Below are 18,990 nucleotides of genomic sequence, written 5' to 3'. Positions count from 1 at the left end.
CTCGGCTGAACACGAGTAAACGGGGACAAGGACGAAATAAAACGTATGAATGTGAGGCTGAGGAACCGACCAGGAATTCTAGTCACTCACTCCGTAATTCAAACCGAAGGTCGGTTTTGAATAGTAAGGGTAGAGCTCACCCTAGTCTTAGGCAAAGCTGTGTGACTTTTAGGCATCCCGGGAGGGGAGGATAGTTCCAGTCTGTGAGCCACCTCGCACTTAGAGGATTTTTGTTTGGGGTTTCCAAAGGTAACACCCGAGATCAACCCGGGACTCTTCGATCAAGAGATGTGAACTTTATATCAACAAATTCCTGCGTAATGGTCTAGCGGATAGAGAGTTGCACAAACTACTGGGGAGGGCGCGACAACCGGTCGTTCTTAGACACAAATGCAGTGGCGCCGACTCCATGGGGCCTGAGGGGGCCCGAGCCCCCTCAAAAATTCGTTATGGGTGTGAGGAAAAAAATGTGCCAAGCTTGTCGATTTTCCCCGGAGTGTCCAGATATCGAGATTCGAGTTATCAGGGTTCTACTGTTGATCATATTACTCTTAAAATGCTTAAAAAACTTAAAACTCACTACTTATAAAATTTCCTGGGGCAAGATCCCCGGTTTGGGCCCTCCAATATTTTTTGTAAGTCGGCGTCCCTGCACAAATGTGAAGTCTCAGAGTAAACATACACAGCAGTGATAATCGTCTACTGCGCATGAGACCAAGATTGAAAAGGCAGAATACGACAGAGCGTGACGGATTTGATTGAGTGACTACGACGGTATATTTAGTTTTCATGTTGGCAATTCGATTCACTTTTAGGAGTGACTACGACGGTATATTTAGTTTTCATGTTGGCAATTCGATTCATTTTTAGGAGTGACTACGACGGTATATTTAGTTTTCATGTTGGCGATTTGATTCATTTTTAGCATTCGATTGGAATTTTTATATCTATTAAATTGAAGAGTCACGTGTCATTATTTTACTAAAAGTCTCTTTGTGTGTATTTCCTTCGCTAATTTTTCAAATTTCCTAGAGTAATACTTAAGGTGGAGTTCCTATGTTGCCCTCTGATTTTGGTTTCTGCGCAGCCACCTCGAACCCTCTTATTTATATTTACTTGGGTGTGAAGAGCCTTCGGATACTCCTAGGACCGTCACGGAGCAGTTTTCCGCTGGCCAAAAGTTAGCATCAAATTGCAAGCAGACAAGGTAAATTAAGTGGCTATAAGGTGAATGCCTGAATTTCTTATACGTATGGCTTGGATCGCGATGAGGTCTGCCCTCTAGGACAAACCAAATTCTAGCTATAAAATATTCATGCGATAAGCGTTTGCGGTGCAAAGGAACCCGCATTACCAGGTCGTCTTCTACAACCGCAGTCTTGATCTGAAGGATAAGACCATTAGGGCACCACCAAAATTACGCGGCTTCAGTCACGGAAGGAATGGTAAGTAATATAAAACATCACGAAAATCTGTCCTTTTCTATTCGGTTTCAAATTCCCTTTACGACGAAACTCTTATTCTAAGCGCCACTAACTACGCAATTCAGCCACTTATCATGAGCTGATATCGTAACATTTCATATAGAATCTGAAGCTGGGGCAAATGTCCAACTATCATTACTATTTACCAATTTCTTACAATACTAAAAATTACCATTTGCATCGCATTGCAACCTTGGAGGTTGCTTTCTCCAAAAAAATGGGCATTCACGAGATGCTAATCTTAACAGGATCCTACATATCTATGACCTATTGTTAGATGATGTTCAAACATCATGTGATGTTTTCGGACAAAGGACAGTTCACTCAGTGGACAGACAGGGTCCGATAAGATTTAGGCGTTAGGTAACTCCGAAAATATCTACGCTACCCAACTTCGCTCTTGATATGACGTTACATGATGCTAAGTTTTCTGGAGAAATGTTGCCTCCGCGGCATCCAACTACAATTGCACTAACATAGATAAAATATTACTGCAATACTGCACCCAAGCTTCCGATTCTCCTTAAACGATAACATCAGCGAGACTCAATACATCATTAGGTAGTACGATAGCCAAAACAGATGAGGCTATCACTGAAACACCACGTTAACTATGAATTATTACTACACGTTAAATCATTTATACATGCATGTCCAGCGACAAACCCATTTAAAGGCAGAACTAACATAAAGATAGAACTAACGTAACCTTGTAGGCTACGTGTGCCACAACCAAAAGTCAGAAGAAATACACGCCGCGTAAATATGACAAGATGATGGTCAACCTTGAAAATGACAACATAAAATCATTCCTCTAGCGTCTGAAACTATGTGTCACGAAAAGAGACGGAGAAAATTCCAAACAAAAATAAAGACAATATGCCAAAGCGTCACTCAAATATCAAAGATCTCAGAAAATACAGGAAGGGAAGAATTGGGTAGATAATCGTGGCTTAAACAGAAGATTCAACAAAAATCTTTAATTAGAGTAACACCGCCTAACAGCATTATCACCATCAAGAGAAAATTTTAGAAAAGAGGCAAGTGATTTAAGAAGTTCCTTCGCCCCGTACACCGTTAAAAATGAACGCACAACACAGCCACCATCAAAACAAAGACAGACTTAGACAAAACTCATAATTTTGCCTAAACGACTTACTTCAAACCTAACCATTCAAAGAAGCACTTTTCAAAAAAACTCCATGCACGAACTGTAGAGTACTAAAATATCTTCAACTTGGAGCGTTAAGTATTGGGTTCACAGCTTACGCGAGTTGCCTTCGAATTGAAAAATTAATAAAATTCACAAAATTATTCTCTGGATCAACATACCCATACCACCGGACATTCTGCACCCCGGTCCATCCTTCGAAAGCCGAAGCCTTCCCGCTAAGCAGCGGTGTTTTCTCGGACATGGCAGCAGCACCACACCGCCCTGGGCCCTAGGACTTAAACAGAGCAACAACAGCAAGCTCGGAGCTGCCGCGACCCGTGCACTCGGATAGCCGACACTAGACTGCTTAGACAGAATACGAAAATCGAGACAATATTCCCATCCCTTAAGAGTCATGCTTGTTTGCCCTCGGACGAAATTCCTTATCGACAAGGCATCTAACTGACACCCTAAAATGTTATCGCGGGACGACCGATGCAGCACATACGCAGACTGTTGCTCAAATTGTCCCGATGCCACGTCATAATACCCCATTCTGCAAGCTGGACAATCTTCGACTGCCTTCGACTTCGAAATTTTTGGGTGACCAGTCACGCTATTTCTGAGTGCACATCTGTCAAACACAAAAGAGCAGCGCAAGAGGTCTATTATCTGAGACGTTGGTTGAGTAAACGAGAAAGTTATTCTTATGATAGCGTAACGAGCGAACATTTTGAGGTTACATGTCCACCGAAATAAAGAGCTGGAAGGGTCACTGCCTATTATCCACAATCAACACGATCAGAGCAAACATATTATCTACCTATAATATCCTTCGAGACACCCCTCCGATGTCAGGGTTTAAGGGGAATTTCTCCCAAACATGCACTCCGCTACATGTAGATGCTAACATAATAGGGTGGTTTCCTATTTTTTTTTATTGCTTAAATCGAAAGATCATTACTCCTGGAGTACGCATTTCACGCTCTTAGATTTTCGAATGACTATAACTATTTTTCGCGATTAAACGAAAAGCGAAAATTTTCAAGCGCGCGAAAACGCGACGGCTGAGTAGGAATGAAAGGAAAACAGTCCGTGTGACGTCATTCTGGTTCCCTCTGCCGCCCTGTGAGGTGACCTTGAGGCGAGGCTTGAACGCTGATACGACGCAGGCTGCTAGCAGGTAGCAGAGCACCCTGCTAGCAGATAGCGCTTGGCTTAAATATGGATTATTACTACCTTATCAAACGAAGGAACCTTTCCGACCTTAGACAATTTTAATACGTGATTACTAAGAGATGTTTCCCTGAGCCCTGTGACTCATGCATACATTGGTAATCTCAGACGATGTAAAACTCCTATCCTCTCGTGTAGAAACTAGGTCCCTGTGACGTCACGTGGAGTGGAATCGCATGGGCGCCAATCTGGCCTTTTTCAAATGAGGTTATAATTGACCATTGTCATTCGTCTTAACTGGGATTTCCAAAACAAAATAATTTGCATATTATGAATACACTAATGGTGAGTAACGAATCGCAATCAATTCCTTTCGTTTATTTGGTGAAGGAAACTACCCTATTGGACGAGCCATTACGTGTCAGGGGAGCTCTCACCTAGCACGCAGCAGTTCGTTCTGCTACCTACATCAGTAATTTGGGTTATTGTCGGATGGACATTGGACATGCAATACAAACTTTGGGGCATGCAAGAAAAGCAACGAAAATATCGACATTTAGTGCTGCTGGGGATGTTATTCAGTAATATTATGTAATAAAATAGCGAAGTAACTATACCATCAAACGAAATGCACATTTTTTATATAGCAGCAAATTATTTTGAGATAGTTTTATCCCTCTATGGAAGAATTAGCTTATAAAACTTTTGAAGTTCTCAATGTTATAGATAAAAAGACGACAAAAATATTAATTTATGTTTCAGACATGAAGTTGCTCCTTATAGTTAAGGTATCAATCGACACAATGTGAATCAGTCTCCAACATAAGAAATTACGCAGAAAACAACAAATAGCATGGTATTTTTGGAGTTCATATTTATGCATACGGTCTCGAATAATTTCGTACACACAATAATTCATAAAATCCACATACCTACGTTCATGGAAAGCAACGCGAAAAGTTTTCGGCGGGGTTTGCGATCCAAATGAATTCAACGAGATAATGTGACGGGAGCACGTAATTAGTAGAGAAAACGTAATAGCCACTCATGTTGGCAAGAATGAGGACATGCCCCTACTTGAGAGAAAGGTTATCCTCTACCCCGAGAGGCGGGCTATTTTACGGGCTATTTATAGTGAGAATATTATTAAAATATTCCACCGAATAAGGTAGGTTTGCATGGAGTATTTAAAACGGATTCTGTCAGTCTCCTCTCCCCTCATGAACTTCCCTCTTCAATTCATAATAAAACCCTTTCACTCTATCTAAAATTTTATTAACCTACTTCCTCTCTCTTGTATCCCAACATTCTACCCTTTAAAACCGTTTTCAACATCACCGTACCAATCAGTACTCGTTCCTTCCATAATTTCTGCCTCTTCCGTATCTCACCTAGAAGTTGTCTCTCCACACCCACCCTGTCCAGAACTTCGTCGTTCCGCAATAGAAAATGATAAATTTCTAGTCTTCAGAATAAAGAATCGTTTTTTAAAGTACATACTATCGAAAAAATGATAATATTAGAGTGGAGGGAAAGCATATTTAGGTTTCAGGTTTATGAGAGAATACGCAAGTGAGAGTCAAAAAAGGCGACCTAAGAAAATATGTTCGCTTAGCGAGGTTTTTTTTTATTTTTCCGTAACGCAGATATGAAATGATAGCTGAGTGAAATCTCGACAAATGATTTTTTGTTGGAATCATGTATAGATGTCCAGACAGTGGAGCTGATGGAAGACCACGTTTCCAGAGTACGCCCCGAAATTTTAATTCTCCCTGCTTTTGCAATGTAAATAGTATTTTTTTAATTTCATACGCGAAAAATACTAAGGAATTACGACGCATCCTTCAGTCCTTGGATTGACTGTTATTATGTCCGCGTCTTTGGGAGTGCCTCTGCGAATGTTATAGTCGTCAAAATTAACTACTAACCTCGCCCACAATAGTGAACGCAACGGAAAGACACTGTTAGCGGCGTCATGAATTGTCCACCACAGGCATGCACATAGTTTTTTTTCAACAATGTATTTATGTAGGTATTTCATTCTAGGCTAAATTTTGTTTTCACTCCCTTAGCTTAAAATATTTTTGCATGCGATCACTAAAAATGCGCATGGAATCAAGTGAATATTCTGAAAATTATTATTGCAACATTAATTGCTTCGCGAATGACATACGTAACTATTGACGTAGGGATGAAAAAACAATAAATAAAAAAATAGTGATACTATTACCATCCCCGAATCGTGGTATAAAAATACCAAAAGAATATTTCTTAATAATATCTATAAATTACACGTTCAGGGAATTGGCCCATAATTATAACCCACTGCTATGTAATAATTGGGTTTCGGTATGGAGAAAGGAGGGGAACATAAGCGGATCTTTAAGGAGCAGAGATAAACAGAAATTCTCCATTGTGCATCTGGGACAAAAAAATTGACAAAATATTTTAAAAAGAAATTTTTAATTTACTATTCAAACCGCGAGAGGCCCTTGAAAAATTTGAGTGGAAAAGTCTAATTTGACCCAATGACCTAAAGTAGAACATATTGCCTCATACATATTGACTGGAACAGAGTCAACGCGGGGCAGACATCAATATTTGCGCTTAGGGAAAAATAACAACTTCAAGCTTACATAAACAACCACGAAAGTAACCTAAATTAAGCACAATGTTTAGAAAATACAGTATATGTGAGTGGCTTAGATGATGCAGTGTTATTATTCCGTAAAGGACAGCAGTTCCACGGGTTTTACGTGAATTTAACTCTCTTTTGTCCTATAAACTGCATATGTTGCTAGTAAAAATATTTTTCCCACAAAAAATATTCTTCACGAGAGGTCAAGAGGAGTTAGGTTTGGACCAATGGCGTCACACCCTTTATGAGTTACGTTGCACCTAACAGTTGTCTAATAACCCAAGTCATGAATGGGCTCCTCAAACAAATATATTAACAGAGTGACGTAAGTGGCCTGTATTGATGGTATGACCAACTGCATTCATTGTTTAAGCGTATAATTGGGCATATGTGATTACGCATGTGATCGAAGTTTACAATCGAGGACAATTTAAGTTTCAAAGATGATATTTGTCACTAAAGCAACTCCAATTAGCGAAAATTTGTTCCCTACCTCAAGATATATTCACATAGTACATAGTTACATAGTTATAGTTAGGTACATAGTTATGTCCTTTCCTCTACTCCTTTCCCAAATCCACGTCGACATTGACGTCGCTAGCTACCCGACTTCCACTTCCTATCAAGCCTCCGCTTATCAGCTACACCCTGTGCTTTTGAAGAGAAAGAGATAAAATAGCTATGTAAGATTTTACACTTTCCCGGCGAACAACATGTACAAACTCTTCTTCAGTAGCCGTGAGAATAGGTAGCGAGTCGGTACCCGAAACGTCGGCGCTCATACATAATCTTACCCGCGCGGTAACCTGAGAAGAGTTTATACAGATAAAATAGCTATTTTTTCAACTTTACTCTTACAATATACTAAATAACGAACGGAAACCGATTCATAAAAAGTAAATACCTATCGCTTTAATTCCGTCAAGCAATTCATGACGTACGCCCGAATCACGCTATCATTTTTAACATTCCTTTCGAGGGACAGCTCTAGGGATCGCTTCAATGATGGCGGTAAAAATTACCTTTTCACGCGATCATTTTCCGCGATTGCTCGAGGGATAGAAATCCCATCCCTTTTTCCATCACTCGTCACCCGTCAGAACGCACGGCCGTTAACATCGATTATACAGCCACGCTTGGCTTTCAAATGAATGAAAATTATTAGTACGGGAAGTGATGGCATAATCTATGGAAAAAGAGATGGTGGAAATCGCGGGCGGATCCAGGATTTTTTCTGAAGGGTGGAGGGGTCTGACAGGCAAACGGTCTTCTCATATTTGTGATTAAGAACAAGATAAAACAAAAACTGTACGAAATATACTTTATATTTAAATAAAAAGTTATTACTACGAAAACATGAATAAGTTACGTACATAATAACGACAGTTTTATTTTACGTTTCCTTTAAACAGTTAATATTTTTTATGATTAACTCGCGATCAATAGCTGATGTTTTTTTTTATTTAACAAGAGATATAAATTTTGATATCTGAATTTACGAGCGAAAGAAAAGCTTTTCAAGTATCCTCTACATTTAATCATATAACTGATTGCACAAAAACAAAACGAAAGTAGGGACCGTATTAAAAACCTTGTCTATTTTTTAAGCGTCGGGGTGAGGGGACCCCGTGCCCTCTCCCCCCCCCCCCCTCTCGAATCCGCCTATGGTGGGAATGGTGGTGGTGTTATTCAGAAAATGATGGGTCGAGCGATCACTCTTTTGATCCCTGAAAACCTATTGCTAAAGGTATCATTCTGAGGGACGGAAAAAATGATAGTGTGATTCGGGATTTACCAAGAATATGTCATAGGCATATTATATAATGATGAAGTATGATGAAGTAACGAATGTTTGCTATGCCATAGACAATCTCTGATAAGACTTATTGGAAGTCATAGATGACTAGACAAAATATAATCCGCTTCGGCGAGGACAATTTTGCCCCGTCACGGCTACAGCAAAGAGATACCATGCTGGGTCATTTACCTGATACACATTCTTCTAGCTGCAAAGAAATATTCGAACAAGCAGGAATATCATAAAAAATTAACATCGCCAAAAAGGGAGTGATCAAAATTAAGAAAAGTTATATTAAAACTGACGTGACAATAGCAATTTGTTGTGACTTATGGATTCATAATCTATTTGAATTCATAAAAAAATAAACCGAATCCCTTACGAACTGCAATAAATCTGTTCCTAACCTGGAAAAATAAATAGTAAAAGTATGATAAAGAGATACCATAACGTAACTATTACCATAGAGTAAGTATATATATAGTATATTCTTACTCTATGCTATTACACGTATTTTTTTCAAAATTCATGACTATAATTCAGCAGCGGCTCTGTCACGATAAATTTTGATCTCAAAACCAAAACATAGACCCTTCTTATCAGGGGCGCAGCTAGGAATTGAGGCTGGGGGGAGGGGTTTAGGTGCAACTAATACCGAGGTGTGTGGGGGTATGGAATACCCACCAGGATAAACGGTAGGTGCGAGATTTATGAATTGCGGAATTTTAAGATAAACGGTTCAAAATGGTGAGTTTTACGGCTTTCTGAGGGATATTTTATTAATCCTTACACTATTCTATTAGTAATATCAATCCAATTAAGTACAATGGATTAAACTTAAAAATTTCTCTGATTCCTTGGGGGGGGGGGAGGTTTTAACCCCCAAAACCACCCCCTCGCTGCGCCACTGCTTCCAATAGTATCCTTACACGTAGTCCCATGGTCCTACCCATGACCATGAGTAACCAATTCATCTATCCACCCAATTAAAAACAAGATATCGCAAGTCACTAACAGGAGGCAAGTCGTAGATTTGATTGATGCGAGGTTCTACTTGCTACTTCACATACTGTAATGTTCTTGCAATGGCTGAATGGTATATTCGTCCATTTTATTTTATTGTTACAAATATAATCCTCATGGCCAGACGTAGACCATGTTCAGTTTACACAACACGATACCTTACCAAAGTGGGAATGGATTAAAAGGCTTTGGGAAGATATTTTACATAAACACTGCTATATTATCAACAAAGCTACCAAGCATTCTTCTCTAACAAAAAGGTAGTTATCAATTTTCTTCAAAATTCACCCAAGAAATTCATGCCAATTTACCCCACTTATCTCCAGGAAAACGCTCCGTTGAATTCCACGGATAAACCAAAGTCAAGAAAACAACCTTACGCCCAAAAACGTAGACACCAAAATATCAGTGCTCGAGGCAGGATTCATAAAAATTAAGCTGACGATAGGGGTGAGTGAAATATAAATCTCGTACCAGTTATGCACAATATTTTAACACAATTTTTTACAGCAATAAAAACAGTGAACTGGGGAAACAACAACTGGAGAAGGTGAATGAATTCTGTTATTGAGCAAGCAAAATAACCAGCGTTGAAGGGAGAAAGAAATAATTTATCAGTAAAATAGCCCCGGTGAAGAGAGCATTCTAGAAAAGGAAAGATCTAATTACCTACTGCAGGAAATTTAAGTGCATAAAAAATGAAACAATCCATCAGAGCTTTCATCTGATAAATACTTCTCTATGGAAGTGAGACACAGTCAATGAAAGTAGCAAATAAATCAAGGGTGGAGCCATTCGAAATGTGACACAACATGAAAAGTGATGGTAATCAAATAGGTCAACCGATTGAGCGATGAAAAAGTTCTATGAAGAAGTAGGAGAGAAGAGAACCTTATGCCAACTTTAAGAAGAAGAAAAAACAACTTAATAGGCTATGACCAGATGAAGACAGTCATCGAGGGACTATTGGATGGAAAGAACGGAAAAGGAAGACCACGGATACAATACGTGGTGCAGATAAGGAAGGACGAAGAAAGGAGAGAAATACGCGTGAAAATGTTACCTGATATGAGAATTAGGTGGAGAGATGCGTCAAACCAATCTAAATATTATTAACCAGAGATGACTATACATATATTATATCTGGATTATGAATATGAAGCAATAGAGTAGAATATAGCATTGCCCCCTTTAGGATTTGATAAATAAAACGAACCTCTTCGGGCGTGATATAGCGGAAATCCACATCATGATATCATAGAGTCATTTCATTTAAGAATTAGACAGATTTTTATTGAAATTTTTGGAAGCATGATTAATAAATGATAATAACCTATTCTTCAATCAAAATGTGAAGAATCAAGAGTTTTAAAATGCGAAGAATCCCTGGATTCGTGCCTGCCAGCGCTGTGGACACCAAAACTATCAATACCATGACGGTCGGTAGAACGGACAAACAGTCCATATCGTCAAGCAAATACTTCACGTTCTGATTGTTCCGTGTCCTGCTGAATCCGGTTACTACATTTATCGTTGCGACTTCCTCGTGAGACTATCCCCGCAATCTTGGAGAGTTCATTACGCTTCGAGGCATGGCTACTGTATCGGTATCTAAACTCACTTGCACCGATCAACGAGCTATCCCCTCAACCGTGCACTTTCTCCACCAAAGAACTTCCTTCTTGTGGGTGGAATTGAATACTTAACATCCTTTTCTCATTAACATCCTTTTACGTCACCAAGATTTATTTATTTAAGGTATTATAATTAGTGTTTGCAAGTGATATATACCTACCCTAGGTGTAACCGAATACCTATAAACTTGCATAGTCAATAATTTCGCGAAAACCTGCAAACTAACGTCCAGTTATTATAATCACTGCACTCTTCATTACTCTTTAAATCAAGACTTAGGGCTTATGGTATATTAATAATGCCAATTTTCCACAATAAAGGTTTAATTACCACCAGTGTCGATACAGTTAGAACCATCTTTAGGAGGCGTGGACTGCCATTATTCAAAGAGGTAGTAATTACACCTTTTTTCGCGGAAAATCCTTAGTTTGTAGCGTAAATTGACAATCTCCAAAAGCCTGAAAACACATTCTAAAGTGATAAAAAAAATCTCAGATAACATGACGTAAAAATTCACGAATTCTGTAATCTTCTATTCAACTTTCCAATCAGACATCTGATAAAGAGTTATCAAAAACTGTTTTTTAAAACTAACGTAATATCGTATCTCGATGCTGATTGTACAGCCTTGAGTGCACGTGTCGCAAGATGACACCAAACCGAAGGTCCTAACTTTTAATTTTTATTAATACAATGGCTGAGATAAAGCTGAAGTAGCAGGTCAGAAATACCTTGGAATTTATGGCATGAAATTGACTATTAGCTGAAAAGATATTGAAGATAATTGGATCATTGGATCCAGCAAGGGGAAATGAGCTATCAAAAAATATAACATCATCAAGGCAAAATGCCCATAAGCTTAACGCCATACATTCAATTAAGGTCCACATTACAAAATATTTCACTCCTGCGAACGTTACCATGAGCCACCAAAGGAAGACTAGAAGAGAGATTTTTCACTTTCACCTTCTTTACAATTTACAGATACAAAAAAGGCCAAGAGCCAACGGACAATTTTCCTAAAGAAGTAATTATTTCGATACCAACGAAGAAGAACGGGGAAGAGTAAAAAATTTCAGCGACAGCTCAACTCCATTTCGATCGTAGGTTGTTTGGATTCGACGAAAAAACTAAAAAAAAGTCCTAAGAACTAAACTTAGGATGAGGGTTGAGAAGAAAAATTATGAGTAGCACGATGTACATTAAATCGATAATCGGATATTATTCCGATCGATTACATTAACATCGGGGATTTAAACAACTGATATGATCAGATAATAAGTCGTATTTTTATTTTAGAGAATCTGTTTATAAATAAAATTTTACACTTTCTTTTGGTTGTAAATTCATTTTGATTTTGGCTTTCCCCATGGGTACTTGGAATCCCACCGCGTAGCAGAATCACTAAACACTCGACTCCCCTCACCACAACAAGGACGAGTTTGAAGATAGTTTTCGTGATTATAATATCCGTGATAGTTTTCTTAACGGGAGTTTACCACCTCGGCGGAAAACATAGCTGTACGTCGCGACGGAGGATAAAGAAGCCTCGAAGGAAGGAATTGGAACTCCAGACCAAGACAAAATGGCTTTCCTTCAGTGTCCGTGGAGTGACAGAAAGAATAGGAAGTTCTCTCCACAAGCATGGAATAAAAACAATTTTTAAGCCACATATAAAACTTAAAAATTGCCTGAGGAGTGTGAAGGACACAACACCTTTTCAAGTAGGAGTGTATGAGACACCCGGGCAAGACTGCCCCAGGAAATACATCGGGGAAACCGGATGCTCCGTAAAAACAGCAATGGAAGAGCACAAGCGTGCCATTCGACTGGCACAACCCTTGAAGTCGGTGGTGGCGGAGTATGCAGCCTCAGGACACACTATTGACTTCAAATATGCTAAAGTAATGACCATAGTGAATAACTACAAACCCCGGTTTATCCGAAAGGCGTAGGAGATATATAAATGCAAACAGAATATCAACAGGGTCTGTGGTTTAAAAATCAGCCACACCTGGAATCCTGCTCTAAAATTATGTAAAATAAAATGACAGTTCCTTCTCTCTCTCCTCCCCTTTCAACCTCCTTCCATATATTTACCCTCCACAAAAAGACTATCTTCATTCCCACTGAAAAAGTGAGCAGAAACGGCCACGAAACGTCGGGCAAAAACTGAACAAATACGGGTCATTTTAGATGTTTTTCGGGTGTAACCCGAAAAACATCTAAAATGACCCGCGAGAGATTCAACAAAAAAAAGTTACTGTAGGCCATCACAATACCTTTTTTTCATTGCTGAACGTTGATGCAGTTTTAATTTTTTTCAGTATATTCTTAGGTAAGGATTGCAGTTCTAATAATGCATACAATTTTGTAAGACACGTTTAAACTCATCAAAAGTAAACAACCATTCCTTTGGCAATACTCGAGAGAGAATTTCGATAAAAAGTAAAAACCGCAACGCCCGATACTCGCTGATATTGATCTCAAATATGACGGATTGCAAAATAAAAACAAATTTCGGGGCACTATCTGGCATGTAATGGTACCAATACCCAAAGGCATTGGACAACTTGCATCATACTCTAATGTAACCAATCCCGTGGACACAACCTTTGGCCGCAAAACTTCCTCCATTATGATCACAAAACAGAAAGATCAAATTAACAGTAGCCGAGTGTAAGGCTTGGATTTCAATCTTAGACCCACCCTAAAACCGGAAATTTCCTGATTTATACGGACTTAAATCCGCATCGGATGAAACCTATGAAAGAACCGAAAATAAACTGTTAGTTGTGCATTTTCCGTCTTCCAAAAATATCAAGGGTCACGGAAAAGGAACCTCTTCTCCTTAATTCGACTAGAGAATGAAAAAAAATCGCTGCCCATTCATGACATAAGGATTGCTTTTTTTCCCATTCACATTCGTCGAATATTGAAAAACTTAAGACAAGGGAGTCAGTGGAGAATTTCCCTGGGAGGTTTTTTAGCCTCGTTTCCTGTTCTCCCTTCCCCTTCTTCACCACCCGGGTCATGTAACATTATCAGGGGCGGAAGCAGCATCAAATTTGGAAGGGGGAAGTTGATGATCTAGGTCCGGGGAGTATGGAATACCTGAGAAGGGAGAATAGGAGAAAAGGGTGTTCTCCTGTGTAAAATGTTTTAAAATATCCATTTTTTCGCATTTTGGAGCCTAAAATTTCATTTCTATTCTTAACGACACAGCTTATTTTATTTTTCAGCTTGTTTTTTTTTTACGGTAGGGAGTGTTACGCACTACGGTAAATACAACTCAAACTTCGATCACGTTTGTGACTTGTTGCCATGCATTTCCATATGAACTCCCTTTACTATTCGCATTAGGGCCCCCGCGCACCGGCAACTTTTATAAAGCAACTATTTAATTGCTTTGACGAAGTTCCCTTGAAACACATGTCATTGACTGTAGCCTCGCGTACGAGCGACTTTCAGTTGCCGCAACCAAATAATTTGTGTCCGGACCTATTCCGAGGGTGAGTAAACTGTTGCCGGCAGGAATAGACCACGTGGGTTTTTAGCAACTAAATATTTGCTTTGACCTAGCTGTCAGTGCGCGGGGGCCCTTAAACGCATTTATAAGAATACAAAAACTATATAAGTAATTAAAGTTTTAATTTTTTTTTTATTTTGGGGGAGGGGTCATAGCCCTGTGATCCCCCTTAAATCCGCCACTGAACATTATTATGTAAATATATATCAGTCTAAGTTGAGCTCTAACCTCCTTCATCAAAAAACCTCGGCATGGCTACGTTAAGTCATTTAAACATCGATAGAAAACAGGTTTTGATGTTTGTTGCACAGCCTACTATAATTAGAAGGTGTCAGGATGGTGACGCAGGATCTAAATTAAAATGTATAGCGAACGGAGAAAACGGTCGTCTGATTGGTTTCTGTATACCCCCAATCTTTCTTCGAATTGCCGACTAATGATGATGACGGCCACTCCGTCATGAATGGAAAGCAATTACAAGTAATCTTACACAGCGTTTCTCAATCGGTGAGATAAAATTTAGCAATCTCATCGTGCAGGAAGATTTACCCGCCAGCAAAGATACTGAAGAGGCCATAGAATGGGAATAAATGGCAGATATCATGGATTCATGAGGGTTGAATATCTATTCTCCATTTCAACTTTCATTGGCAAATAATGAGCATGTCTATGCGAAATCAAGATCAACTAAAAACGTTATTAAGTCAGATGACTTTTTAAGCGACGAATAAAACGCATAAATATCGAAATATTTTTGTTGAAAAGAATAAGAGCTAGAGATCAGACAGAGAGGGATTACGAATTCTCATCGTGTTTTTTTTGTTATTAGTAAAGTAATTAAATTTTCCTGTGAGCATCAGAAGTTACTGTGGTATTTTAACGCGCCGAATTTATGTTACAAGCAATATTCAAATGTTTAAATCCAATTTTTCGTGAAATAATTCTCCTCAAATTACACTATGTACTTCCTTCATAGAAGCATCAATACATTTAGAGTGGTTATAACTACCCATGCTCGAAATTTCTTCTCACATTCTTAGTTGTATAAAAATAAACAGACTGGTTACATACCGCATGCGTTCGATTCAATTTAGCTATACATGATTGACATATTAAATATTTCATGTCAAATTTTAATTCTTGCCTAAATTATTACTGAATTAGCATTGCGGGTGCCCATCATAAAAAATGAGTAATAGTAACCTCAGACATTTTTCTAACATACTGAAAAATTAAAAACGGCGGGAAAGAAGATGACAAAGATGTTATATTCTAAAGTATCACGTTCAATATAGACATAGATAAGTGTTTTTTAAAGGAAAATGAGGGAGAATTAGGGTAAGCTTTAGAGAAAACCCCTACTCAAAACCTTACGCACGGATACGCGTGTATGAGAAGTAGTTTTCGCCACCGTGACAAAGAAAGGAAACTAGCGACTGAGATAAGGAGATAGCTAAAAGTAAGTTAGGAGCAATTCCCAAGGGAAGGGTGAGCTGACATAGAAGACAGACGGAAGAATGATGTTTAAAGGGTACTGCAGATAATTATAGATTAGGCAATTAGTATAGAATATTTAGGACAAGGAGATTAGGCAAAATATTTTCGCCACGTCAATTTTGATTACGCCAGCTGAAGCAATCTATCTTGTGGAAAATAACTGTATTTTTTATCAAAGACAACCGTTTGTCCAGACATAGAGATGACAACACAGCCAGCGAGTCTTGATTTTCAATATCATGAATGTGATAACAGGAAACAAAAATGGTCTAAATCACAAAATTTTGCAGGCCACTTAGAAAAATGCTAAACCCATGACAGATCCTCCCTCCCAGCTCACATGGCAGTGAAGTACAGGTACGGCTTATATTAATTATTACAAGACAAAAAATCCCTTTCGGCTTACCCTCTTGGAAAGGTAAGTTTCGCAGTATTTAAAGAGCGTAGAATGGTCCCGCACACAAAAAGCTTATCATCTAGGAGACGAAAATTTTCTAAGTACCTAACGAATTGACGACGATTAGGCAAAGCCGCTGAACAACAACTCCGCATCAGAGTATGCTGCTCATCGCGGAAAGGAATTCGACCGGCAAAGTGGCTTGTATGATGGGGTGCACATGAGCCTAGGCCTCCGAGAGAACGTGAATGCCTCACGGAGTCGTGTTACGGCGAATTCTGAAGCCGTCATTTGATACGCGCTAAGCATTTGCATATTGTTGGGTAACGCATGTCAGAATACGACTGAAAAGCCATCATGTCGCAACGATTACATATGAGGGGGTGAGAAGCCACGGGGTACATAGGCGGATTTAGGGAGGCGAGAGCACGGGGGCACGCGCCCCCTCTCCAGACGCTTTAAACATATATAAAAATTTTATACGATTATCATTACGTTCGTTTTGTTTATTATGGGCCTTCATCATTTAATTTAATATTAAGAACTTTCACATTACAATAAAGAGAAGAGAGTATTTCGTATAGAATTGTTTTACCTTTTCTTTTTAATCTCAAGCATGAGAAGATGGTTTGCCTGTCAGACTCTAGAGCCTCCCCCCCCCCCTCAGAAAAAAATCCTGGATCCGCCCCTGACGGGGTACAAGTGATTTTCTTTCTAAACAGAGTTAGGTACAGAAATTGATAAAAGAAATATTTTAAAAAACTTGGTGGATAAGGGATACTAGTGATTCTCTGTTTGTACTGACATCATCATCATCATCATCACTGGTCAACAATCCTAGGATTGGTTTGACGCAGCTCTCCACTCAGTTCTCCTATCAGCTAATCTTTTCACACCTACGTATTTCTTCTTTCACATCCTTCTTCACTTGTTCCATATATTTTATTCGAGGTCTTCCTTTTCCGTTCTTGCCTTCCACTTGTCCTTCGACGATTGTCTTCATCAGGCCATCATGTCTCAAGATGTGGCCTATAAGGTTGTTCCGTCTTCTTGTTAAGGTTTTCATGAGGCTTCTCCTCTATCCCACCCTTCTTAGGACTTCCTCGTTACTAACTCGGTCGATCCATTTGATTTTCATCATTCTTCTGTAGCACCACATTTCGATAGCCTCTATCCTTGCTTTCTCCGCTGCGGTCATTGTCCATGCCTCACTTCCGTATAGGAGCATACTCCAAATGTAGGTTCTTATAAATTGTTTCATTATTTCCATATTTAAGTTTCCCGCTGTAAGCAGGTCTCTCTTTTGGTGGAATGCTCTCTTCGCCTGGGCTATTCTGCTGATAATTTCTTTCTTACTTCTCCCGTCACTAGTTATCTTGCTTCCCAAATAACCGAATTCATCCACCTCTATCAGTTTTTCCTTCCTTATTTTCATGTTAGTCTTGACTTCTTCTCTTCTGCTGCATACTAAGATCTTGGTTTTCTTCGTGCTTATATTTAGTTGATATCTACCCATTACCCTACCCATATTAATCAGAATATTTTTCAAATCCTTCTCTGTTTCTGCTATGATGGCTATGTAATCGGCAAATCTTAGCATGCTAATTTTTTCTCCATGGATTTTCACTCCCAATGCCTTTTCTTTGATTTCATTAATGGCTTTTTCAATGTAAACGTTGAAAATTACGGGTGACAATGTACAGCCTTGTCGCACTCCTTTCTTAATGCTTGCTTCTTCACAGCTGCAGCTCGATTCTGTAAATGTGATATGGCCGTCACAAGCGGATTTCGTCAATGTATTCACGGCTTTGACGCTGGAGCGATTCTGAAACTTTTTAGTGACGTCACTCTCGCAGCCGCGTCCGTGAAAGTATTCACGCCCAAGAGGGCCCGTGGTAGCTTCGTCGCGGCAATGCGCTCAAATTTTTCATTATGAATTTACGCTGTGATTGATAATTAATAGCAAATTATTCATTAATTACGATGGTGGCTATTTCATATTGTCACTTCCCATAAGTAATATGTATTAAAAACAAATAAAAGAAATGCGTAAAGTTAAATTTACATTCGCGTCCTATTTAAATTGATTGGCCTTCATTGCGATTGAAGTTGGTGGGAAGTTAAACCTTGCGCTGAGGGTTTGGCAATTATCTTATATTTGTGCATCTTCTAGAATGTACAAGTAAAATACTCACAACTTAATGTTCATAATAATTTGGAGTAGAAACAATGGTAAAAGTATTGTGCGGTACTGAATGTTAACAGATTTATTTAATATTTGTTTCGTAAGTTCAAGCCTTCGATTTGTTTTTATTAACGAGAATGGAGGCTCTATACATACCTCCGCTACTTTTGCATGAGCATCAATGTCGACGGAGGCAATAGATGCACATACTTCGGCGGCAGATACGCGATATCAACAATCCCTTCGAGACGTGAGATTGGCGATGGATCACTGAGTTCACACCACGATTAATTCGTAGACGATTAGATGGCTTGCCGGGGCAATTAGTACGTTAAGATAAACATTGATCATCTATTCCATCTCTTCCATGCATTATTGCTGCCGTTCAGTAACACGACCAACATGATTCGTTTTTCTGTCGACACAATAGAAATACCTACTAAGACATGTAAATATCTCGCCCTCTAGCAGAAAC

The 18,990-nt window shown here is 39.0% G+C and overlaps 1 protein-coding gene across 3 annotated transcripts in view; it reads right to left on the bottom strand.

The window, feature by feature from the left end:
• The window catches only part of LOC124159236 (ATP-dependent translocase ABCB1-like), an 80,360-nt gene that overhangs the window by 36,979 nt on the left and 24,391 nt on the right, over window positions 1–18,990 (bottom strand). The window contains exon 1 of one of the 3 annotated variants that reach the window (XM_046534906.1): window positions 2,817–2,998. The exons of the other annotated variants lie outside the window; for them this stretch is intronic. Within the exon in view, the coding sequence (XP_046390862.1) occupies window positions 2,817–2,899 (83 nt within the window). The 5' untranslated portion in view covers window positions 2,900–2,998. Of the gene's footprint in view, window positions 1–2,816; window positions 2,999–18,990 lie in introns of those variants that run through there. 3 annotated transcript variants of the gene reach the window in all.

The sequence above is a fragment of the Ischnura elegans genome, chromosome 5, assembly GCF_921293095.1.
Source record: "Ischnura elegans chromosome 5, ioIscEleg1.1, whole genome shotgun sequence".
Classification (NCBI taxonomy): domain Eukaryota; kingdom Metazoa; phylum Arthropoda; class Insecta; order Odonata; family Coenagrionidae; genus Ischnura; species Ischnura elegans.
This window is presented reverse-complemented; position numbering and strand designations above follow the sequence as displayed.